The sequence below is a fragment of the Callorhinus ursinus genome, unplaced genomic scaffold, assembly GCF_003265705.2.
Source record: "Callorhinus ursinus isolate GAN/ISIS: 27379988/994484 unplaced genomic scaffold, GSC_fseal_2.0 scaffold4, whole genome shotgun sequence".
Lineage (NCBI taxonomy): Eukaryota > Metazoa > Chordata > Mammalia > Carnivora > Otariidae > Callorhinus > Callorhinus ursinus.
The window spans coordinates 118,735,366-118,757,310 of record NW_027397066.1 but is presented as its reverse complement, the minus strand read 5'-3'; the positions used below and the strand labels follow the sequence as shown (position 1 = coordinate 118,757,310).

Below are 21,945 nucleotides of genomic sequence, written 5' to 3'. Positions count from 1 at the left end.
GAGATCTTTATGTACATCCATATTCATGAAATCCTGACAATTTCTAGATTTTCCCACATGAAGTTAATACATTCACCTTCAGTTCCCTGTTTTATAGCACCTAATACAGTATTTTATACACACTAGTTCAATGTATTTTTCAGAGTTAATGTAGGAATAAATGAATAAATGGATTTGCTGAATCAGCAGTTCATCCTCCAACTCAAACTAGTGTTTTTAACAGAGGTATTTTATTTTTATTAATGTAATGGTGATTTTCCTGTGGTTTCATATTGAATACCATCACCTCCCTTGGATACTTTATTGACTCTTACAATGCCTGATTCAACATCAGGTCTTTTCATTTGCCTGTGTATAATGAATATGCAAACTTGAATGAATATACACACATACTTTAGAAATTTATGATTACATTCAAATCAAGTGCTCTTAAACTTTAGTACATTCCTGTGTGAATAGTGAGACATTATTTTCTATAGAGAAATTTTTGAATCTCCATAATTTAATGAATAGTTTAAAAAAATGCTGAGGCATGGCACCTGCATGGCTCAGTCAGTTAAGCATTCGGCTTTTGATTTTGGTTCAGGTAATGATCTCAGGGTCGTGAGATCGAGCCCCACATTGGGTTCCCCACTGGGCATGGAGTCTCCTTAAGATTTTCTTTTTCCATCTACCCCTCCCCACCCCACTCATGCTCGCTCTCTCTCTCTCTCTCTCAAACATAAATAATTAAAAAGAAATGCTGATATATATATAAGCAGACTGTTGACTTGATATATCAGGGTACATTCCGTTAAAAAAAAATCAATCCTGGAAATTGATTGAATGCAACACACTAAAACTGATAATGTCATATAATTCAAACAGTTGTGTAACTATCTAATGGTGTGCAGATAACATCCAATTACCAATTTAAAATTAAAAGCTTTAGTTAATCAGTGGATTTTTTTTTGTTAATAAACAAGTGCTTTATGGAATGTTTTCACCGAATTGAAAGCATTAGCATGATGTGGCATTTATTAGGTTGAACGCAGCCATTCAGAGTATGAGCTTGGTTCTAAATTTAGTTTGAAGTTTCATGTGATAATACTTACTACAGTTGTATTTTTTACTTGTAAGTCACAGGTTGTTAAGTCAATCAACAGATGTTAATTAAGCATCAATAGTGTGTAATAATGCTATATTGCTACTTGGGGGAAAGCAAATTAAGTATAAAATATGGATCGTCAAAAGCCATATCATCTAATTCAAGGGAATGGCCAGAACTCATAAAATAAGCAGAGATATTGAAAGATATGGAATCTTTCCCAGATGGAGGTGGTTGTGTGATACACATTAAACATGTCGAAAATATTCAGAGAGAAGTTATATGAAGGTTGGAGAGGATGAAAAAAATCATCCCTTCCTTCCTTCTTTCTAATTCATTCATTCACTCATTGATTTATTCTTTTATTTATCTATTACCTGATGAGTACCAGGACCTGAGAATAAGAGGATTAATTAATAATAGTCATTGCCCTCATAGAGCCCACTGTTAGGCAGAGAGAATAGAATGAACCATTCTTGGAGATGATGAGACTTGAGTGGGTGAGAATTTGGATTGATGGAAGATGAGAGAAGGTATTCTAAGCATAAAAAGCAGTATGTGTCAAGATAGAAATGTTAGTTCCTCCAAGGTTTCCTTCATATCTTTGATGTTGAGCACCGAGCAAGCTTGTAGCAGATGCCCAGAAAGTATATGTTGAGCTAATTAATAGCATGTATCTAGGACAGCAAGGAGACTGACCTGGGGAAGTTTTCATTTTGAAGATTAACGAGAAATAAGGAGAATTATGTAGGTCAACACAACTGCAGACGTGCCTCCGGGCTGAGAGAAGAATGGATACTTGCTGCAGTAGAAAGCCTGCTTTTGATCAGAGGAGTGATGATCTGAGTATGGTGATGGATAAGGTGAATGTGCACCCATGTGTAGACCTGATCCTGTGATAGTTGATTGTATGGGTCTGGCCAAGAGCCAAACCAGGAGAATATGGAGAAGTCTACTAGAGAAACAGTAGCTGACTAGCTGAATCCACTTGTATGACTAAGAACTGAATTTCAGGGTGAGGCCAGCAGTGTGGTTATCAGGAAACAAAGGTCAGGGATTTTTTACATGAGTCATTAGGTGAAGTTAAGCAGGAGGATCAATAGGAAGCAAAGGTTGGGGAATCTCCCTTAATTCTGATGGATATCACATGTCTGGCTATTTTTAATCCACACGATGTGTATGTCTATATGCGTGTGTGCAGGTGTGTGTGTGTGTGTGTGTGTGTGTGTGTGTACTACCTACTGTGGGCCATACATGTGCCACTTTGTGCCACAGAGTATTTTAAGTGCAACTCCTTTTACCCCACAGTCCAGTAAAGTAAGGATTTAGACAGAAGAGCCAGCAAGTTATTGGAAGAGAGAGGGTTTGCAGTGTTGAGGAATGAGGCCAGTTGAGTACCACTTGCTCTCAGTCAACTCAAGGATAAACTGAAGCTTCTCTTTGAATATGCCATTGGCCATATTAATTCACTGGCCCGTTCTAATCAAAGTCCTCGAAAATTAGTAATGACAAGTGGGAAATTGTACATAAAGATATAGATACAACAAAGCTACTTTGAACCCCCATTTCAGCTTTCAGTCTGTCTTCACATTCTTGCTGATTGAAAATTGGCCCCAGAAAAATTGATCAGTTAAGCATTGCTGAGCTTTTTAATTTTTATTTTTTTAAGTTAACTGCAGATTAAAGGAGTCAGGACTTTTTTCAATGGCACCGATCTCATGCAAGGGTGGCATGCAGAGTAAGCACCATGTCCCCTGCCCTCATGGCTCACTTTGCAAGGTGCAAAGACCCCCTGACTACTCACTGGCATGTCCATTAAATCTGTGCATCTATTGCCACGGGCTTGACCCGCACGTAGCTTAGGTCCTAACCCCGAAATAAATAAGGACCGAAATCAGCACCTGACTCAGAATGGAATAAATATTGCTACTAGTTCCCCGTTGACCTTGTGCCCCCATTGCCAAGAAATAGTTTACAGCCCTTCACCTCCAAGAAGGTGGATTGTCTAAAGGCTCCATTAAGGTCAAGGACACCAGTTAGGCTCCATTTAATAAAGGTTAGACTGTAACCCACCAATTTTCCATTACTTATTTCAGCAGGAGACATAGCAGGATAACGACTGCTATTTCTGGGGGAGGAAAAAGGCCCAGCAATCTGTTTTTCTGATTGGTTGTTGTTTTAGTTTAGTTTTGGTTTTGGTTTTGATTTGTTGTGTTTTGTTTTGAAACCTCGCAAGTGGCTGAGGAGCTAAGCAGGAACTAGAGTAGTATCCCTGACCTGAAAAGGGGAAGGATGGAAGCACCATGGACTATAGCCACATTCTTATGCTTCCACTGTCTTCGCCCCACTGACCAGCCTTTTTTTTCTTCGTGGGAGCAATCTGAAACATATTGTGTGATCTTAGGGGGGAGAAAATGGAGTGGGCCCCAGCCGTACTCGCGATCTAAGCAAAAAGAAGCTTCTACGTGGACTGTCCTTATGAGTGAAAATTATCAGAATTAGAATGCATTTTCAATGATCATTTTCCTTTGTGGGAATGCTTTCACAGAGATATTATGGAAAGTGGTTTGTTTAGGAGAGAAATCAGGTATTTAAGGTTTCCCTTCGAGAATATTGCCTATCCATTTTTAGCATCCTAATTTCAAAATAATGATTTTGCTGATAATAATTAATAATTATCTCCTAGAAATTGAGTTATCTTTCCTCCCTATAACCCATTCCCAGTCACATGAATAGATTTTGGGTTTTGATGCTGACACTGTCCTCTGTTTATGTTAGTCACTTATGTCCTTTGCCCCAGGTTCAATGACCTTTTAGCTAAGTGATTGTTCTATCCTTGATTGTATGAATGACCCTCTTGATTTCAAACTTAAGGGTACAATGTGACCAGACTGTTTTCAGAGGCATCTCTTAGGGATTTGCCATTGGACTCATTTTCAAGTCTCAGATAATTGACACCTACTCTTGTTCATGTAAAGTGACACACACCTCTGCCTGATCCTTCCTGTGACTCCTTCTCCTGACCTTCCTCTGTCTGGCTTGTCCCCAGAGTTCTAGTAATCTCACAAAGAAGAATTCCTACTGTGTGCCACAATTCTGTGGGAAATCCTAGGGGAAGAATCAAGTCTTTGAAACCAAACAGGATTTCTAATTTAGTTATACCCATTTTCATGTGGAAGGTTATTCAGTATCTCTTACCTTAAGTCTCCTCACCTCTAAAGACTGAGTCCATAATGTTGATCTTGTGTGGTGGTTTTGAAGGTAGATTAGCTAATTTCATATAGCAGGTGAATATAAATAGCAGCTCTCAATCTGCCTCTGGGTCGGAGTCATGTCTGTTCTCCTCTCTCCTCTACTCCATTTCTCTCTCTCTGCCTTTCCTCCAGGCCCTGTGCAGTGTAGTGAAGACACAGCCCTCAAACAACTCATAGACTAGTTTGAGAGACAGCAATGCAAATGGATGACTTGAATCTACTTTGTAGATGCCATAAAGCAAAAAGAAGCAGTGACTAGCAAAACTCAGCATTCTCTCCCCACCAGCTAGGCAGGATCTCCTCTCCAAAAGATAAAGACCAGCTTGAGTCCACTTGGGGTCTCCTGTTGAGTGTGTCTTCAATAAAAAAAATTTGATTATGTAAGAATTATGTATTTGTCTTGCATAAGAAACTGCTCAATTTCTCACCCCCAACAAACATCCTCCCAGCTTGTGTGTCCTCTATGTATTTAATGACTCAAATGTTCTTCTGCTGTTTGCCACCTAACCTCTTACCATATGGTTGCTGGTCTCATCCAATGAACATACTTCACTCTGCACCTCATGTCAATAAAGTTCTCTCTAACTGGCTGCAAAGATTACTTTTTCTGTGAGTATAATCCTATAGCCCAAAGTATCTTATGAAGGAAGAACAATATATAGGAGTAGAATGTAAAATTATCGTTTTATATATTCTTATATTCTGGCCCTTGGAGATGTAATTAAGGGAAGTGGGTTAACCCCTTATATTACTTTCTATAAGAAAGGCAGCATGCAATACTATTTGATTTTTGATCAGAATATAAGGTTCCTCTCAACGTGGGCAACGAGAAGAGAGTTGAAAATTTATCTCATGTACAAAGCTAATCTGGAAAATTAAGAATAATCCTCTACCCTTTTTTTTTTCCCTCAGTAACAGAATTTATTCCCGGTGTTAGCAGGAGAGTCACTTCATTTTTCCATTCAACAACTTTAAAGATGCAGTTGCTGGTGGAAATTAAGCCATATTCAGAATAGGGGCCAGTAAGTTTGTTACTATGGTCTGAAACGTAAGCTCCTCACCAAATCCCAATACGAGTGATGTCAGGACCTCAGTTTGCTTACCTTTCCCCATGTTTCATCCCAGAAGAAGTGAGCTTTGTTAGGTCTCCTGGCTCATACCTCAGAGGTACCTCCACCTTATTTTCTCAGACAACAAGCAGGGCATAAAGCAATTTATGGATGTGATTGGTGTCTTAGTTTCCCTTAGAAGGGAAGTACTTTTAATTTTTTGGTGGAAGAAATCTGCCTTTAAGGGAAACATTTTTATGATTATTTATGATTAATAGCATGTTTCACACCCAGGATTATAAGGTCATAAAAAGCAAGTTTGATTCATTTAGGAAAACCAGTAAGAATAGGATGTGGTTTTGCCAAATTGTAATAATTTTCCAAGCACTTTCATAGAGACTATGTTATTTGACTCCCACTGCAGCATGGTGAGGTCAGCAGGGCATTCTAAACTGTAGATGAACCAACTGTGACTCCCCAGAAATGAGGCGGTTTTCCCAAGGTAGCATGTCATGTAGGTAGACCTCGAAGTTAACTTTTTAAACTTGGAATGTTCTACTTTTCCCCCTCTACTGTAGTATGCGTATCTGTACAGTCCCATATCTGTTTGTTACATTATTCAACTAATTTAGTCTTTATAAGACAACCATCCAATAATCTAAACTCAACTATAGTTCTTTCTTCCTAGATTTATCCTACCCAAAATTAGTTTCTTTGTTTATAAACTAGCAAAATTATCTTGGATAAAAATATGCTTTTGGGTAAAAATGTATAAACTACTAAAGAAGTACTATAATTGAGTATGATCTTTGCATTAAGTGCTACTCCAAATAGCTCTGAAATAGCTCTGTTACAGAGAAAGATGCAAGAAAAGCACCATAAATCCATTTGGTTCTTATGTGATATGTAAGATACACCTAACATGTGTACTCAGGTCCTTCAGAGAAACAAGCCACAATTGTGTGCCATATTATTTTTTTTAAAGATTTTATTTGTTTATTTGACAGAAAGAGACAGCGAGAGAGGGAACACAAGCAGGGGCAGAGGCAGAGGGAGAAGCAGGCTTCCCGCGGAGCAGGGAGCCCGATGTGGGGCTCGATCCCAGGACCCTGGGATCATGACCTGAGCCAAAGGCAGACGCTTAACGACTGAGCCACCCAGATGCCCCTAGATCTGTATTATTTATTATAAGGAATTGTCTCACACAGTTTTGGAGGCTGAGAAGTTCCAGGATATGCCATCTGCAAGATCTGCCATCTGCAGGCTGAAGACCCAGGAAAGCTGGTGGTGGAATTCAGTCTGAGTCTAAGGGCTTTAGAACAGAGGAGCCAGTGGTGTATATTCCAGTCCAAGTCTGAAAGCCTAAGAACCAGGAGTGCTGAGGGCAGAAGATCAATGTCCTGATTCAATCAGGCAAGAAGGATCACATCTTGACTTCCTCCACATTTTTGTTCTATCAGGCCTTTAATGGATTGAATGATGTTCACCCACATTGAGGACAACAAACTGCTTTATGAGTCCATTAATTCAAATGTTAATTTCATCCATAAACACTCTTACAGACACAATCATAAATAATGTTTAGCCAAATATCTGGACGTCTTGTGATCCAACCAAGTCGACATATAAAATTAGCCATCACAGTTGGGGAGTCAGTGACTCCATCTAAATGATGTGGAGAGAGGAGCAAAAAGGGAAGCTAGGGATGAGAGGCTACCATAATGATAACTATATTTTTAAATTTTGTATTAAGAAATAACAACTTTTATGAATCAAAGAATTCAGTGTCATGAATTGCCCTAAACAAAAATGGATGCTAATCAGAATTGGTAAGTTGAGTGACAAAGAGGCCCCCTAGTGGTAGGGGTTGCTTCCTAAGAAATAAATCAGCCACAATGACATTAATGGCTGTAGCCCATAATATTGAGTAGAAGTTCTCAGATTTAGAGTGGTCAGAAGCACCTGAAGAGCTTGTCAAAATTTCAGGGTAGAACGCTTTCTTCCTAGTGGTTCTGACTGACTTAGTAGGAGCCAACAATCTGTATTTTAATTCTCTGGGTCATTCTGTTAGAGGTGATGTGAAGACCACACTTTAAGAACTTCTGTTACCTAGGGCAGTCAAATTCATAGAGACAGAAAGTACAATGATGGTTGCCAGTGGCAGGGGAGAGAAGAGTGGGGAGTTCATTTTGAAAGGGTAAAAGTTTCAGTTTGGGAAGATGAAAAATTCTAGAGATGGATGGTGGTGATGGTTGTATAATAATGTGAATGTACTTAATGCCCTTGAACTGTACACTTAAAAATGGCTAAATGGTAAACGATGTTATATATGTTACCACAATAAAAAGGAAAAACAAGAATTTTGAATGCAAATTATAGCTATTCTTTAAAAACATTGGTGTCTCTTTGCTTTCTTGCCAAGTGTTGATAAGGAAAACAGATATGTCCAGTTTAAAATATCATAGGTTGTGTTCAATTATGGATTAATATTTCACAGTAGTTCGTCATTGCTTTATGACTTAGAAAAAATAATGAACTAAATAAAAAATTTATAGCACTTAAATTTTGCTTTATTAAGAGAAAACAGATTTCTTCTTGTATATTCATAGTCTGGCCAAATTAATGGGAGTATGAGAATTAATCACTGAGTCTGCGTTCTTACGATTGTTCCCCTACCTGCTTCTCTAAAATGGGTTTGTCAGATTTTGCCTTATCTTGTGTTTGCGATAAAAATGTGTAGTGATACTCATGCTCTTTTCAGGATAGGGTGTGGGCCAATGTGGGGAAGAGCCTGAACTGCATTATTGCCATGGTGGATAAACTGATTGAAAGAGATGGTGGTGGTGAAGGCGGTGGTGGTGGAAGCAAAGGTGGAGAAAAGGACCCTTCTCTAGTGGACCCCATCATAACTCATCCAAGGGGTAAGGAGTCGTTTTTTCCCAATCACTGACGAGTAAACAAAATGAGAAAGTCATGATAAAATGAGATAGAAAAAGAGGAGTCAACAGTACCTTTGATGAAAGTGCTGATAGCATGCTTTTCCACTGCTCTGGCTTAGATGATAGAAGGCTATTTCTCAAATTGCATCTCACTTGTGTTTTCAGAACTGCTTGCAATGCTCATTTTTTTTTTTCTTTTGCTACACGAAAACCTTCTTGAAAGAAGAACAGGGTTTTCTTTGAAAGACTCTGACATAGTTTAATCTACTTTGACACATTCCTCCAAATTTTTATTAGGAAGCAAAACAAGCATCTGCTCCTAAAACTCCTAGAAACTTCTAGGGATATCAAGACAGAGTATCTCATCATGGTTCCTGAAAAGAATGCAGTATGATAAAATACTTTTTGCCTTATTCTGGGGAATATTTTTGTGAATTATCTCAAAAACATTAAGAAGGTTTGGTTCCATATAAGAAGAGTATGATTGTGCATTATTCCCAAGACATATTAGTAAGTCTCGGTCTTCATGGATGCATGTATACACACACATGGTTACATATGCATGTATGTGTCTCTGTGTGTGTATAGGTAGACACACAGAAGTATGGCTTAGTCAAATTTTTAACTATGGTTGTGTCCCTATAAATGGCTTTTTCGTCAAATTTTTTTTGTTAATTTGATTAATTTTGATGTCAAAAACCCAGACAAATATCTGCATTTCTTTACGGTGATAAGAACTGCTGATTAAAGTTATTCCAGCCCTTTTGGTATCTTAAGTGTTTGGAGGGAATAAACAGTGTTGCCCTACTCTGTTCTTCTGAAATCTGCATTCCCTTTTACTTTAAGAAAATGAGTCAGAAGGAAATATGAACACTTATAAAATTAAATTTATGTTTTCCCGATTTGTTTTCCTGATTTTTTATTACTCACATTTTCATCAGGAGTTTAATTATGTGAAACATCAATCTTTCATTACTTGATTAACAGGAGAACTATTTCTAAATTATGTTTGTAAACTATGGCTTTCTAAAGTTTTCTTACGGTAGATGGTCCTCATCTTCCATAGTACATTCACATGGGAAAGTTTATACTAATATTCATTATGCTTATACCTACTTGGTTTAACTATATATGGGGATCTTTTTTTAACAATATCAGTTTTATTAGTTAATGGATCTAATGTCAGTTAGATTCTATGTCAGCCCCATAACTTTTACATGAATCAAAGTGAAAGCTTGTCATAACTTACATCATAAAGAAGTAGGATACTTCAGTTTTCTTTCATTGAACATTTATTGACTATCATCTGTAAGCCAGACACTGTGCTGAGCTCTGGAAAATGAGGTAAGGAAGCAGAATCTATTTTAGTGGCTTGTTCTGTGCATTGATGGGTTTTCAAGGCATAATACTTTTTTAGCAGAACTAAGATGAGGGGTACTGAATTTTGCCACATTTGTTTTGATGTTGCCCAAAACTTCTCATTGACAAAGAGTTCCAGAATATTTGAAGTTATATATTTTACCTGTATCTTGTATTGTATCAGAAGGTTGGATCTGTGGGACCAAAATTACATTTTAAAAAGTAAAACTATTTGGTAGGTAAATATTTGGTGAGATTAGGTGAATCACTTTCATTTGAATGTGAGGCATTGTTTGAATATAGTCTAAAACCAGGTAGAAGCTGCTGTCAATGTAGAATTCACAACTAGATGGACTTTGTGGATGGTTCAAGTCTAATTACAGCATAGTGCCCTCTAAGTGATTTTATTTTCAATTTATGATCCATATTTATTTCATCCATTCTTTTTTATGTTATAAACATCATCAGGCGATAAAACAATTTAAATGTGCAAAATAAAATATATACCTTAGTCTAATAATGATTTAACATCATATTGTCAAATTATTTCAAAGTTGAAGTTTTGTTAACATTTTACATGTTAGACAATTGTGTTTAGAGTGCATGTTTTGGAGAGGACATTGGTACCTAAAAGAAGATGCATAACACATGCAAATAGATGTTTTACAGATGGACCTGTGCTCAAGTATACTTCAAATAGATTATGGATGCTGCATAGTTGGAGTGAGATTGATTAGCTCAATTATTTAATAATAATTTACTCTTATTATGTAATAATGTATTAATAAAATAATTATTATGGTTGTTATAGTCTTCTTCTTAAAGTTAGGAAAAAGCATTTTCAGTTTCTACCCTGACTTTTGTCACATAAAGCAAAGCAGTAGAGAAATTAATAGTGGTTTTTGGTGCTGATATAAAGCAAACGAATAACCAAAAGTCATGTATTTACCTACCCTATCTCCCAAACTATTTCAGATAAAGATATTTGAGATACACATTGTATCCCAATTTACCTGTAGTTTTAAATTTTATTAGAAAAAAATAATTAGAAAATTTGCAAAGAAAAACAAATAGGATTATGTATGATTTTTATTTTTTTATTTCAATCAGACATAAACATTTTTAACATACCCTATGTTTACACACACACACACGCGTGCGCGCACACACACACACACACACTGTAACCAAACTGGAGTACACATTGTAAATATAGATGTACTATAATGATATCCTGCATATCATTATATTATGGATATTTCCTGAGAAGCATTTTCTGGAAATGAGATTATAATGACTGTAAACTAATTCGTCAAAAGAGAAATCACTATTTTAGAAATGTAATTATTATAATCTCACTGCATTAACACATAACACATCTTTGAATGCTGAAGTCTTCTACTACATCTCTGATGTTTTCCCCTAAGTTTGATTGCTGGAAGTGGAATTATTTTATAAGGAAGAGTTATCCCTTCTCCCACGTATGCATTTTTACAGTTACCTATTTAGATCAGTGTGGACTCATGAATACATATGCTATTCTTTAGTTTATAATCTAAGAATATTATTATAATATTTATTTGAGGCTCAAACTATTCTGGAGTTAGCCATTAGGAGCTCTTTCAGGTGGGTTTCAGTGGCCTTCTAACAGATTGCCCCCCCCCATAGGCTAGTTACTCCCTTATTTTCTTTCTTACTTACTCCCTTCTTTTTTTTTTTTTAAGATTTTATTTATTTGTCAGAGAGAGAGAAAGAGCACGAGCAAGGGGAGCGGGAGAAGGAGAAGCAGACTCCCTGCTGAGCAGGGAGCCCAGTGTGGGACTCGATCCCAGAACCCCGGGATCGTAACCTGAGCTGAAGGCAGATGCTTAGCCCTCTGAGCCACCCAGGTGCCCCTCCTTTCCTTTTTTTACTCACTCCCTTTCCTTCTAGCACGATGAGGTAGACTAGTTTCAGCTGTCATTTCCCCTGCCCAAGCCCTAGGTTAAGCCATTTTCCAAAGAACTCTGGTTTCTTCTACTAGGGAATGGTACGTGGAAACCAACCAATGGGTAGGAACATTTTGATGGGTTTTTTTAGCAATAGGTACTCTGACCAGCAGTATCTACAAGCACCCTTTTAACCAGTCTTCCCAGCCTTAAACATTTTCCCTGATTTCATGCCAGTTTATGTGGAAGACATCATATTGTAATCTGTAATTTATTGTAACTTTTATTTGTATTTTCTTGTAATTTATCTAGCTATTAGTGAAGTTTGACATTATATGACATAATATTGTATTTCAAAATATTATTTTTTGTAATAAAATGCATTTCTTCAGTAGCTCCAGTTTTATCCCCAGCTCATGGCTGGGATGGAAAAACCATTTAATTCTTTTCTTCTTACAATTAATAAATGAATTGATTCAGTGAATGACTGAGTCATCCAGAATTTATTCAAATGTATGATGTCACAAATGCTATGCATTTGTTACTACATCATTTATTAGTGATTCTTTCTCTCATGTTATATCAGTTTTATTTTTTTTCTTTCTATATAAGTTCTGCAATTTTTTTTTCTAGAGAGAGAGAGTGAGAGTGCAAGTGGGGGAGGAAGGGCAGAAGGAGAGGGAGAGAGAATCTTAAGCAGCCTCCATGCCCAGCATGAGCCCTCCTTGGAGCTTAGTGTCACAACCCTGAGATCATGACCTGAGCCAAAATCAAGAGTCGGGCATTTAACTCACTGAGACACCCAGGCACCCCATGTCCTCCAAATATTTTTAATCAACTTCTGGAATTTTTATTCTGTTCATATGGTTTTGACTATTATGTTTTATATTGGGATATATTTTGAAATCTTATAGGGTAAGTCAACCCTATGACGGTCAGTTTTTGCTTTCTTCATCACCATCTTTTATTTTTACATTTTAGTTGTAATTCCTGTTTGTTTTGCTGGCATATATATATATATATATCATGGCTAAACAGATGGTCTTCTGAATTATTGCTACCTTTTTCCATTTTTTTAATGTTTATAACCTGCAGATTTTTTTTCAAGTTGCACATTTTTTCTTTTACAGTGTATTTATTTAATAATGTTTTAAATCTGTAGTTTTGAAGGCTTTTTGTTTGTTTTAGATCCAGGATTTAACAAAATATCTTCATAAATCTCTTTTCAGGACTAATATAAATAGTGCTGATGGAAGTAAAGCATTCTCTGCTGTTCTGAACACAAACAGTAGAATACCTTTTCAAACGTTCATGGCTTTTATATATTTATATGTTTTCTTAATGAACAAGATTTTTTTCTTTTACTTCCCTACACTTAAACATACTTAAAAGCATCTACTATATGCACGGGACCACATGCCTTCAATTTCATAACAAACTGAAGACTCAAAGATAAAATCAGTGAATATTAGAATCTTAGATTTTAATGTGCCCTTAAACATTATGTAATTAAACCTCCTAAATTGTCTTAAGAAGCTTACCTATAGTATCTCTGCCAGTTTTCACCTAGCCTGTGGTACACATCTCCACTGATAGAAAACCATTTTTTATTTTCTAGAATGGCATATTCCAGATGTTGATCTAAATATGTTTCCTTTAATTTTACCCACTGGCCCACATCTAATTCTATGCAATGAACAGAACAAATCTACTTTGCTTTTTCCACATTATAGTCTAACAAATCTGAAAGCAACCATCATGTCCTTGTTGCCATTTTTTGGTCATTTTTCAAAGGAACAGCGTCAAACACAGAGTAACAGAGGGGGACCACTTTCCTACTTTTAGAATCTATTTTTCTATTAATGGTATCTAAGTTCACATTAGCTATTTTGACAGCTATGTTTTTTTTACTACGAACTTCATTGATATCCATAAATCTTGCTCAATTTGACTTATCCTTCAGGCTTTCAGGATTCAAATAATATTTAAGTACCACTATGTACTTGACATTGTGAAAAACTAGGGACACAAGGAGATTAAGACATGGTCTGTCTCAGTTCTACTGAAGAGATTGATGTGTAAACCCATGACTACAGTATACTACACTTCTGAGTACACTCTAATAAATACCTCTTTCTTTCATCCATCATATCCACTATCCGACTCAGGTTTATTTTATTCACATTTTACAAACATTTTCTGTTCATTCACACAAGTAATAGATAAAAATGATGGGAAAACAGAAATAAATACAGATCCTTGAGGCACATCACTAAAAAAAAATGTATGCACTGAAATACACTTGTTAATCACAACTGTTTGGGGATGTGTGTTCAAGCAGCAACATATTCAGCCATTCATGTGACTGCATGCCTGAATTTCTCTGTCTTTCATGACGTTATATTAAATGCCAAGGCCAAGTACTCTTTGTCTCTGAATACTTTTTTTTCTAATCTGCCCAGCTACAAGTCCTGTCAAAAAGGAGATGAAATTCCTCTGATGTAACTTTTCTCAGTAAGCCCATGCTGGTTTCATGTCATCACGACTTCCTCATACGAAGGCGGTATACATCCACGCAGATCACAGAATTTGTTTACTTACCACTGGTTAGAGTTTCATGCTCACTGATACTCATGTCCTTTCCTGCTTCCTAATTTTCTTTTAGCTTACAAAGTGCATTTCACATTCCCTAGAGGGACCTGAGAATTCACTCACACCTTTTACTTTGTCTCTGGTTGCCTCCTGTTAACATAATTGTTTGGTAACTACCAAGAATTTATCAGTAATTTATCACCAATTATCAATGGCTTCCTATGCCAGATTAGTCATCTGAAAAAAGTACCCCAGCTTCCAAATAGGGACAAATCGAAGGTTTTAGCAAATCACTTTATCGAATCAAATCCCTTTCCTATGTTTTACTTTAGGTTGGCCAGAGTAGTTGTCTGCGTAATAAATTTGAAATAATTAAGGATTAATTAATGAACACAATTATACAAAGAATGGTTCATGGCATTAAGTTTATAGAAGACACACACTAAATTTGTGTTAGAAGACAGAGAAGAAGATCCTTTCATTCATTCAATATGTATTTGTTGAACATCTGCCTGTGCCAGGCATTGTATCCAGGAACACACCCTGCCCTTGAGGTCTCGTGGGTGAGCAAGTTGTATTTGAAAGAAGATATTCAGAGATTTTCCAAAGACAGAATATACAAGATAAAGGACTTAGAAGAGGGAGTATACGTTTGAGAGTCATTATCAGATAGATGAACTGAATAAAATGAGAACAGAAAGAACAAGACAAAATTAGCGAAATCTATAATACAGAGCCTTGGGTCATAGAAATTGCCTTTAGCTGAGGAGTAGGAAGCACGAAGGGGTACAAATCACATGCAACTTGGATATCAAAGGTATCAAGAGAGAAAATAATCACATTGCTTAGTTAAACTTTACTGCATTCACATTTTTGTGACAAGCACTTGCTAAGCCCTGCCATTCTTGCCTCCCTCCTTATGACAAGCTTGTAGGGGAAGTCCTGTTTTTATCTCCATTTTACAGATGAAGAAGTTAAGCAATACTTCTAAGACTACAGAACTGGTAGGTATCTGAGCAAGGATTCAAATGCAGGCAAAGTGATTCCTGATTGAATTTGTCAAAAAGAATCTGGTTCCTCAGAGCAACTGTAGGCAAGAAATGCTTAAATCTTAAGAGCAGCTTTGCATATGGATTTTCTTGCCTTTAAGTTTAGATATTAGTGACATCTAATACTTCACTTGTTTGCTAAGTTTTCTGCTGATCTTCCAAAGCCCTAAGTCCCCAGACCCCCACCTGCCTCTTCATGGTGCTTTGTCATTTTCTTCCACCTCATCTCACCTCATCCTTCATGATCTAGTCACACTGGACTCTTTTGAGACCTCACTTTGTACCTTCCATTGCTAGACCTTCAAAGGTTTGCCCATCTCTGCCTTCCACAGGCTCAAACTTCATGTCTTCTGGAGCATCTTCTGTGGCCCCCCCAGGCCAGAGCTGATTTTATTAGCATGTGAACCAGTGCAAGTACACAGAGTCCTTCACATAGCAGTGCCCTCTGCTCTGGGTTGAATGCTCTGTAATCACCATCTTGAATTCTTAAAAATTGTATCTTTGTGTTTTAGATAAAGACCAACAGGGCAATGGAGGCTATGCCTGGAACTTTAAGAGATGATTCACCTATAGTTCTGCCTCCCAGAATCTCCAGTACCTGCCCGGCTTCCCCATCCCTGTCCCAGCCCAATGACCTCTTTCTGTCCCCATCCTCACCTACCGAAGGGCCTGGGTGCAGGTGTGAAATACTTAGGGTCAGGCTGGGTACCTTTGAGACTCTGCATACATGTGTCACTGAGCCCAAAGGAATATGATGTGAAAGAGTAAATAGAATCTCACCATGACAGGTTGAGAGAGATACCACTGCAGAAGAAAGGAAAAAGGTTGTTTACTTCTTTGAACAGGAATCTCTCACATTTTAACTTTTCATTGAATTCTGCAAATTGTGTAGTCACACTTTTTACAAGGGTTTCAAGTACAAAGGCCCTCAAGCTGCATAGAGGGTAACATGAATGAGTCAAGTGAATTGGATAGACACTGGGACAATACATATCCCTTCAGAAGAGGGCCACCACTCCAGTTCTAGCCAATCCTTCCTACAAAGGAAACTGAAACTAAAGTTGCTATAGCTTCTGATTTTTCAAGTAAATCTGAATTTTTATATGAAACATCTAAATTCTTTAAAGGGCAATAATTGATTTTTTAAGATTGTTAAAATATGAGGAAGGCCAAATAAAATATCTTTGAGGACCAAATAAGGCTGGCCCATGGGCCACTAATTTGCAGCCTCTGAATCTCTGATTTATTGTAAATCCTATTTTAAATATTATCTCCTCTACTAGACTTGGCTCTGTGAGAAAATATGCCAAGTATTTGTGATTTGCTCTTGAATCTCCAGAACCTGACATAATTCTTGGCAAGTAATAGAGGCCAATATTATGAAATAAAAGCCTAGCCACCTTGATCTATAATGGCTACCTGACAAGAAATGCTTAGGTAGGCATTTTTTATATTATTAAGTATCTTCGACATAATGCATATTTATGCATACATACATGAAAATCATATTATCAAAACTTATACTCAATATTAAACAATTATCTCAGTGGTTTTATAATAGGAAACATGTCTTTTATTTTGCAAAGATGCAAGCATCATTTTCATCAAAGGCCTTGAGTATTATTCCTGAATTTAATGAATTTCTACACATAAAGGTTTAGAATTACATTGGGAAAGAAATATCAATGAATCAGGCTTTTAAAAACTCATAGGTCTACAGGTAAAAAAACTTTAAAAGTACACTTACAAGCTAAAAAATAAAACAGTAAAAAATAATCAAAAGATACCACAGTTATTTTTATTATAAGCTTAGAATTTCAATGATAGTTGTATATTATGAAATTTTCCAATATCCTATCAGAAAATTAATGCTTCCTTTAAAAATTGTGCAATGAATTATGATGTAACGAAACAACACTTGACTCAGAGCCAAGATTCTTGGCAAGTCCTCAATTTACTTATTTGGCTATATAACTTTTGACAGATCAGTTATATTCTCTGCACCTTACTTTGTTGGTAAAATAAAGATCATCTAAAAATTTTGAAGGTTTCTTCCAGTTCTATTGTTTTATGGTAATACAGGTACCATATTATTTTAAGTGATTTTTTTCTTGCAATCATTCAGCATATTTTAATGGAGTGCCTACTATGTGCCAGGCGCTATTCTAGACACTGAGGATACAAAAATGAACAAAACAGGCAAAATACCTCCCCTCCTGCAGTTCATATTCTTGTCCCAGAGAGACATTAATACAAGAAATTAAGGGAATTACACAATATATTAATGGTAGCAAATAATGTGAAAAAATATGGAACAAAGTAGGAGGGTTTTGGAATATTGTTGGAGGGCAGGAATAGAAATTTAAGGGGAGTGGTCAGTGGCTTCATTGAGAAGTTGATATTAGAACAAAGACAGAAGGAGGAAAAGATATGAGCCACGTGGACATCGGGGGGTAGGATATATCGGACACAGAAAACAGCTAGTGCAAAAGCCTTGAGATAGTAGTGCTCTCATCGTCATCAGTAAACAGCAAAAATGCCAGTTTGGTTTGAATGAGAAGGCGAAGAGAAGAGAGTAGAGGATGAATTTATACAGGCAGCTTGGAGAAAGGATCATATAGGACCTTTGTATAGACTTTGACTTTGACTCTGAGAAAAATAAGAGCAATTGGGGGGATTTGAGGAAAGGATTAACCTAATATGACATAAATTTTAACACCGAGTCTATTATATTGAGATTAGCCTATAGATGGGAAAGGTAGAACCAGGTATAGACCGATTAGAAAGCTAAGTAATTGTCCAGGTGAGATATGATTGTGGCTTGGACTACCAAGAAGAAGGTGGCAGTGGAGGTGATGAAAAGTGGTTGGACTCTGTACTTATTTTGAAGGTAGTGCCAACAGACTTTTCTGATGGTTTGGATGAGAGAATGAGGGAAAAGGAGGAGTTAAGAATAATTGAACATTTCTGGCATGAGCCGCTGGAGGGATGGGGTGGTCACGTACTGGCTGGTGAAGACTGGGTAGAACAGGGTTTGTGGTGAATAGGAGCTCATTTGGGACATGCCAGCTTTACATGGAAATATCAAGTATGCACTTAGAGATGGGATTCAAGAGAGAGATTCAGGTTAAAGATATAAATTTTCATGGAGTACACTTACCATGATGATCCTGAGTAATGTATAGAATTATTAAATCACTATGTTGTACACCTGAAACTAATGTAACACTATAAGGTAACTATACTGGAATTAAAAAAATAAAAACATAAAGTTGGAAATTGTCAACATATGAATAGTACTTAAAACTGTGAAACTGAATAATGTCAGCAAAAGGTTGAGTGTTCAGAGAAAAGGAAATTAACATACAGATTACAACTGGGGATGTTCCCATGTTAATAGGTCAAAAAGAACGGAGGAACCAGCAACAGAGTTGGATAAGGAATGGCCAGTAAGGTAGGAGGATACCAGGAAAGTATGATATCCTGACATCCAGGGTGAGAAGTATTCTGAGGTGGGGGAGGGAGGAGTGATCAGCATGCCTAATGCTGCTGAAAGATCAAGTGGAATGAGGACTAAGTGACTCTGGATTTATCAGTGTAGCAATCACTGGTGACATTGACGAGAATTCCCTAGAGTGGACAGGGACTAAACCCAAGTGGAGTGGTTAAGAGGAAGAGAAAAAAAGGGAACTAGAAACACTATCTATACACAACTCTTTTAAGGAGTTCCACCATGAAAGGAAGCAGAGAAATAGGGTGGAAGCTGTAGAGGGAAATAGGGTCAAGACAGATGGGGTCATTTCTAAAGATGAGTATATAATGGCATGTTTGTGTGCTAATGGGAATGCTCCAGTAACAAAGGAAATATTGTAGGAAAAAATGGAGGAAGGAGGGGAGAGAATTGGTTGAGTGATACTTTTAAGTAGGTAAGAGGAGATGAGATCTGGTATACAGAGAGAGGAGCTGGTCTTAGCTAGAGAACAAACAATTCATCTTCAGAAATAGGAAAGAAGGAGGAGCATAAGCAACAAATGTTAGTAGGTGGGCAGACATTGGGTGACATATAAAAATTACTTTATTATTGTAGTAATTTTTTAAGATAGTAGCTAACATTTTGGGGTTGCTTAATATGTGCCAGAAACTTTTAAAAAATATTGCCTATATTTTTTAATTCTTGCAACAGTCATAAGAATAATTCGATGTATCTAATGGATGAAGAAGTAGAAAGTTGAAAAAACTTGTGCACTATCAAGCCCGGTCCAGTGACAGAGCCTGGCTTCTGACCCCGTTGGTCTGAGTTGAGAGCCTGTTCTCCTAACCACTATGCTGCACTGCTTCTGTTCTTTCCAGGAAAAAGCATCACTAATCTGTACAGATAATTTTTTGCTGTTATCCTTTTAACAAAGTGCTAAGTTTTATTAGACACTAATTAGTGATATTATGAGATAACTTTATGAAAATCAATCCTGTAGATATCTCTTAAAGGTTTACTATGGAATTGTACCTTAGGCAAAAGCTAAGAATTGCCATGTATTCATAAATTACACTTGAAAAATTACTTCACTTTATCATAAATCTGGTGATGCTCACACCCACAGTGAAACCAAGATAGAAAAAAAAGAGATTCACATTTCCCATGTGGGAACACACTGGGGCATATGATTATTGAATGGAATGCCCTGAGAAATAGCATTGTTTACATTGTATTTGGTCCCTTGCCTACTTTTTCAGCACTTATAGGTTAAATCTATTTACATGAGTCTTTGTTGCATTTGTAGAAGTATTTTTAAAAATGGTGCACTATATTCCGCTGGCCTTGAAGTTTACTAGAAAACTCCTATACTCGCCTTGTTCACTTTGGGATAGAAGTGCATCCCCCTTTTCCCTTTTCTGGATTCCTGTGCTCTAATCAGGCTTCAGTCAACTCCATATCCACTCCTTCTGTCTTCTCAACCTTAGATACTGCACAAAATTTAAATGACAGGAGCTCTCTCATGCAGATGTATTGGTGATTTCAGATCACTCAGTGATCTATGACCTATGTAGCTTATTCTTAAATGCTCAGCATATTTGTAGGCCAGAGTCCTGAGATTACAGGTTTTTTTTTTTTTTTTTTAAGGCCAAAAGGCAAAATATGCCCAGTGGATATGAGTGTGTGACTCCTCCAGGTTCATTATAACCCCCAATTCAAAACTTCTGTGCTACAACAAACACAGAGCTTGTTTGATTAATGGATTTAGTTCCTGGAAACTGTCTTAGCAGAATTTACTTAAGGCTTTCAACTTTGTGCTACAAAATGAGAAGTTTAACCAGGATATTGGTTGATGCATTTCCTTTGCTATTTTTCTAAGAGCAAGACTGGAAAGGTTTATGACACTGTGTTCTTAGCCTGGCAGGATTTAAACAAACAAAGTTCCCTTGACACAAGAAAAGGTTGCCTTTGTTCTCATAGCAGCTTGTTTTGAGTTGAGCAGTACACTCATTTCTAATACATCTGGAAGGTGCCAAGAGCAGTCACTTACCTTGGATCATATTTCAGTGGACACTATGATGATTACATTTTAAGATTCATGTCTATCCTTTGTGTGAATACCCCTGGGGCCTTAAACTGCTCTGAAGGCACAGTCTGTTCTCTGTGCAACTTTCCTCCAGAGTCACCGTAAACCCTGCTTCTATTTGCCCTACCAATACCCTTTATTTCTGGATTTGACCTTGCCTCTTAGCTTTTGGCTCTGCTCACACATAGTCTGCACCTTCTCGTTTCCCTCCCACCCCTACTTAACCTCTTTCCCTTTCCCTGCTATGATGACTGCCCACTACGGTTTTTTATTGTGTTTTTTTTTCCTCCATAGCTTCAGGCTCAACATGATTTCCACCGTACTCCTGCCTTGTCCAAGTCCTTCAGTCACATCAGCCCTTCCTCCCTTCCAGGCCCCATACGGCACCCTTTGGTCGTTTGATGGCATCTGCCTATGGGACTTGATGTCATCAAACCATGCACCCCTCCCAGACTGTCCCTACAAAGCTTTGCTTTATGGGTGTTCAGCTACCTGCAGGCCATGCAGCTTCCCTGAACTCCATCCACACAGGACTCCCTTCAAATATTCAGTCAACAACACAGCTGTGAATGAATATGATCTTCTCACCAGAGATGAACTCTGTTGCCTCTAAACTCTTATTCCTTCTAAACTTGTTTTGTCACGGTCCCAATTTTTATAGCACTTATCAGACTCTCTTATATGGTAGGTATTACTTTACATCTCTTACTTTCCCTTCTATATTTTAAGCCTCTTGAGAGTAGCAGTCACAAGTTAGAAATATAAGTGTCACCCATAAGACTCACTTCCAAAAGGTTCTGACTAACGAATGACTATGTTTCTCATGATGGCAGTGAAGAAAGGAGGGAAAGTGATAAAAGGATGACAGGTTAGCATTTATTAGAGTAATATATATACAGATTGATTTTTTGATTCCTAGATCAGAGCCAAGAGATGGATGATAAAGATGGCCAAGGGGTTAGGAAGGCTCAGAGGGCATTCTGAGTAGCTGGTGAAGACATTCTAGGCAGCCAGGCCTCAGTGCGTACTTTTCTTTTCCTGATTATTCATCTATTATCTTATTAGCCTATATGCTGGAGTATGTCCAGATATTTGGAGGCAGTGGGCAGGTGTCCAAAATCTATGACCAA

General features: G+C 37.2%; 1 protein-coding gene across 7 annotated transcripts in view; it reads left to right on the top strand.

Moving 5' to 3' along the window:
* INPP4B (inositol polyphosphate-4-phosphatase type II B) overlaps window positions 1-21,945 on the top strand; it is an 864,684-nt gene that overhangs the window by 725,097 nt on the left and 117,642 nt on the right. For all 7 annotated transcript variants that reach the window (XR_012378034.1, XM_025874245.2, XM_073892293.1 and 4 more), the window contains one exon: window positions 8,152-8,311. Coding sequence is in view for 6 of the 7 variants with exons in the window: in XM_025874245.2 (XP_025730030.1) it covers window positions 8,152-8,311 (160 nt within the window). In the remaining variant the exon portion in view is untranslated. The remainder of the gene's footprint in view (window positions 1-8,151; window positions 8,312-21,945) is intronic.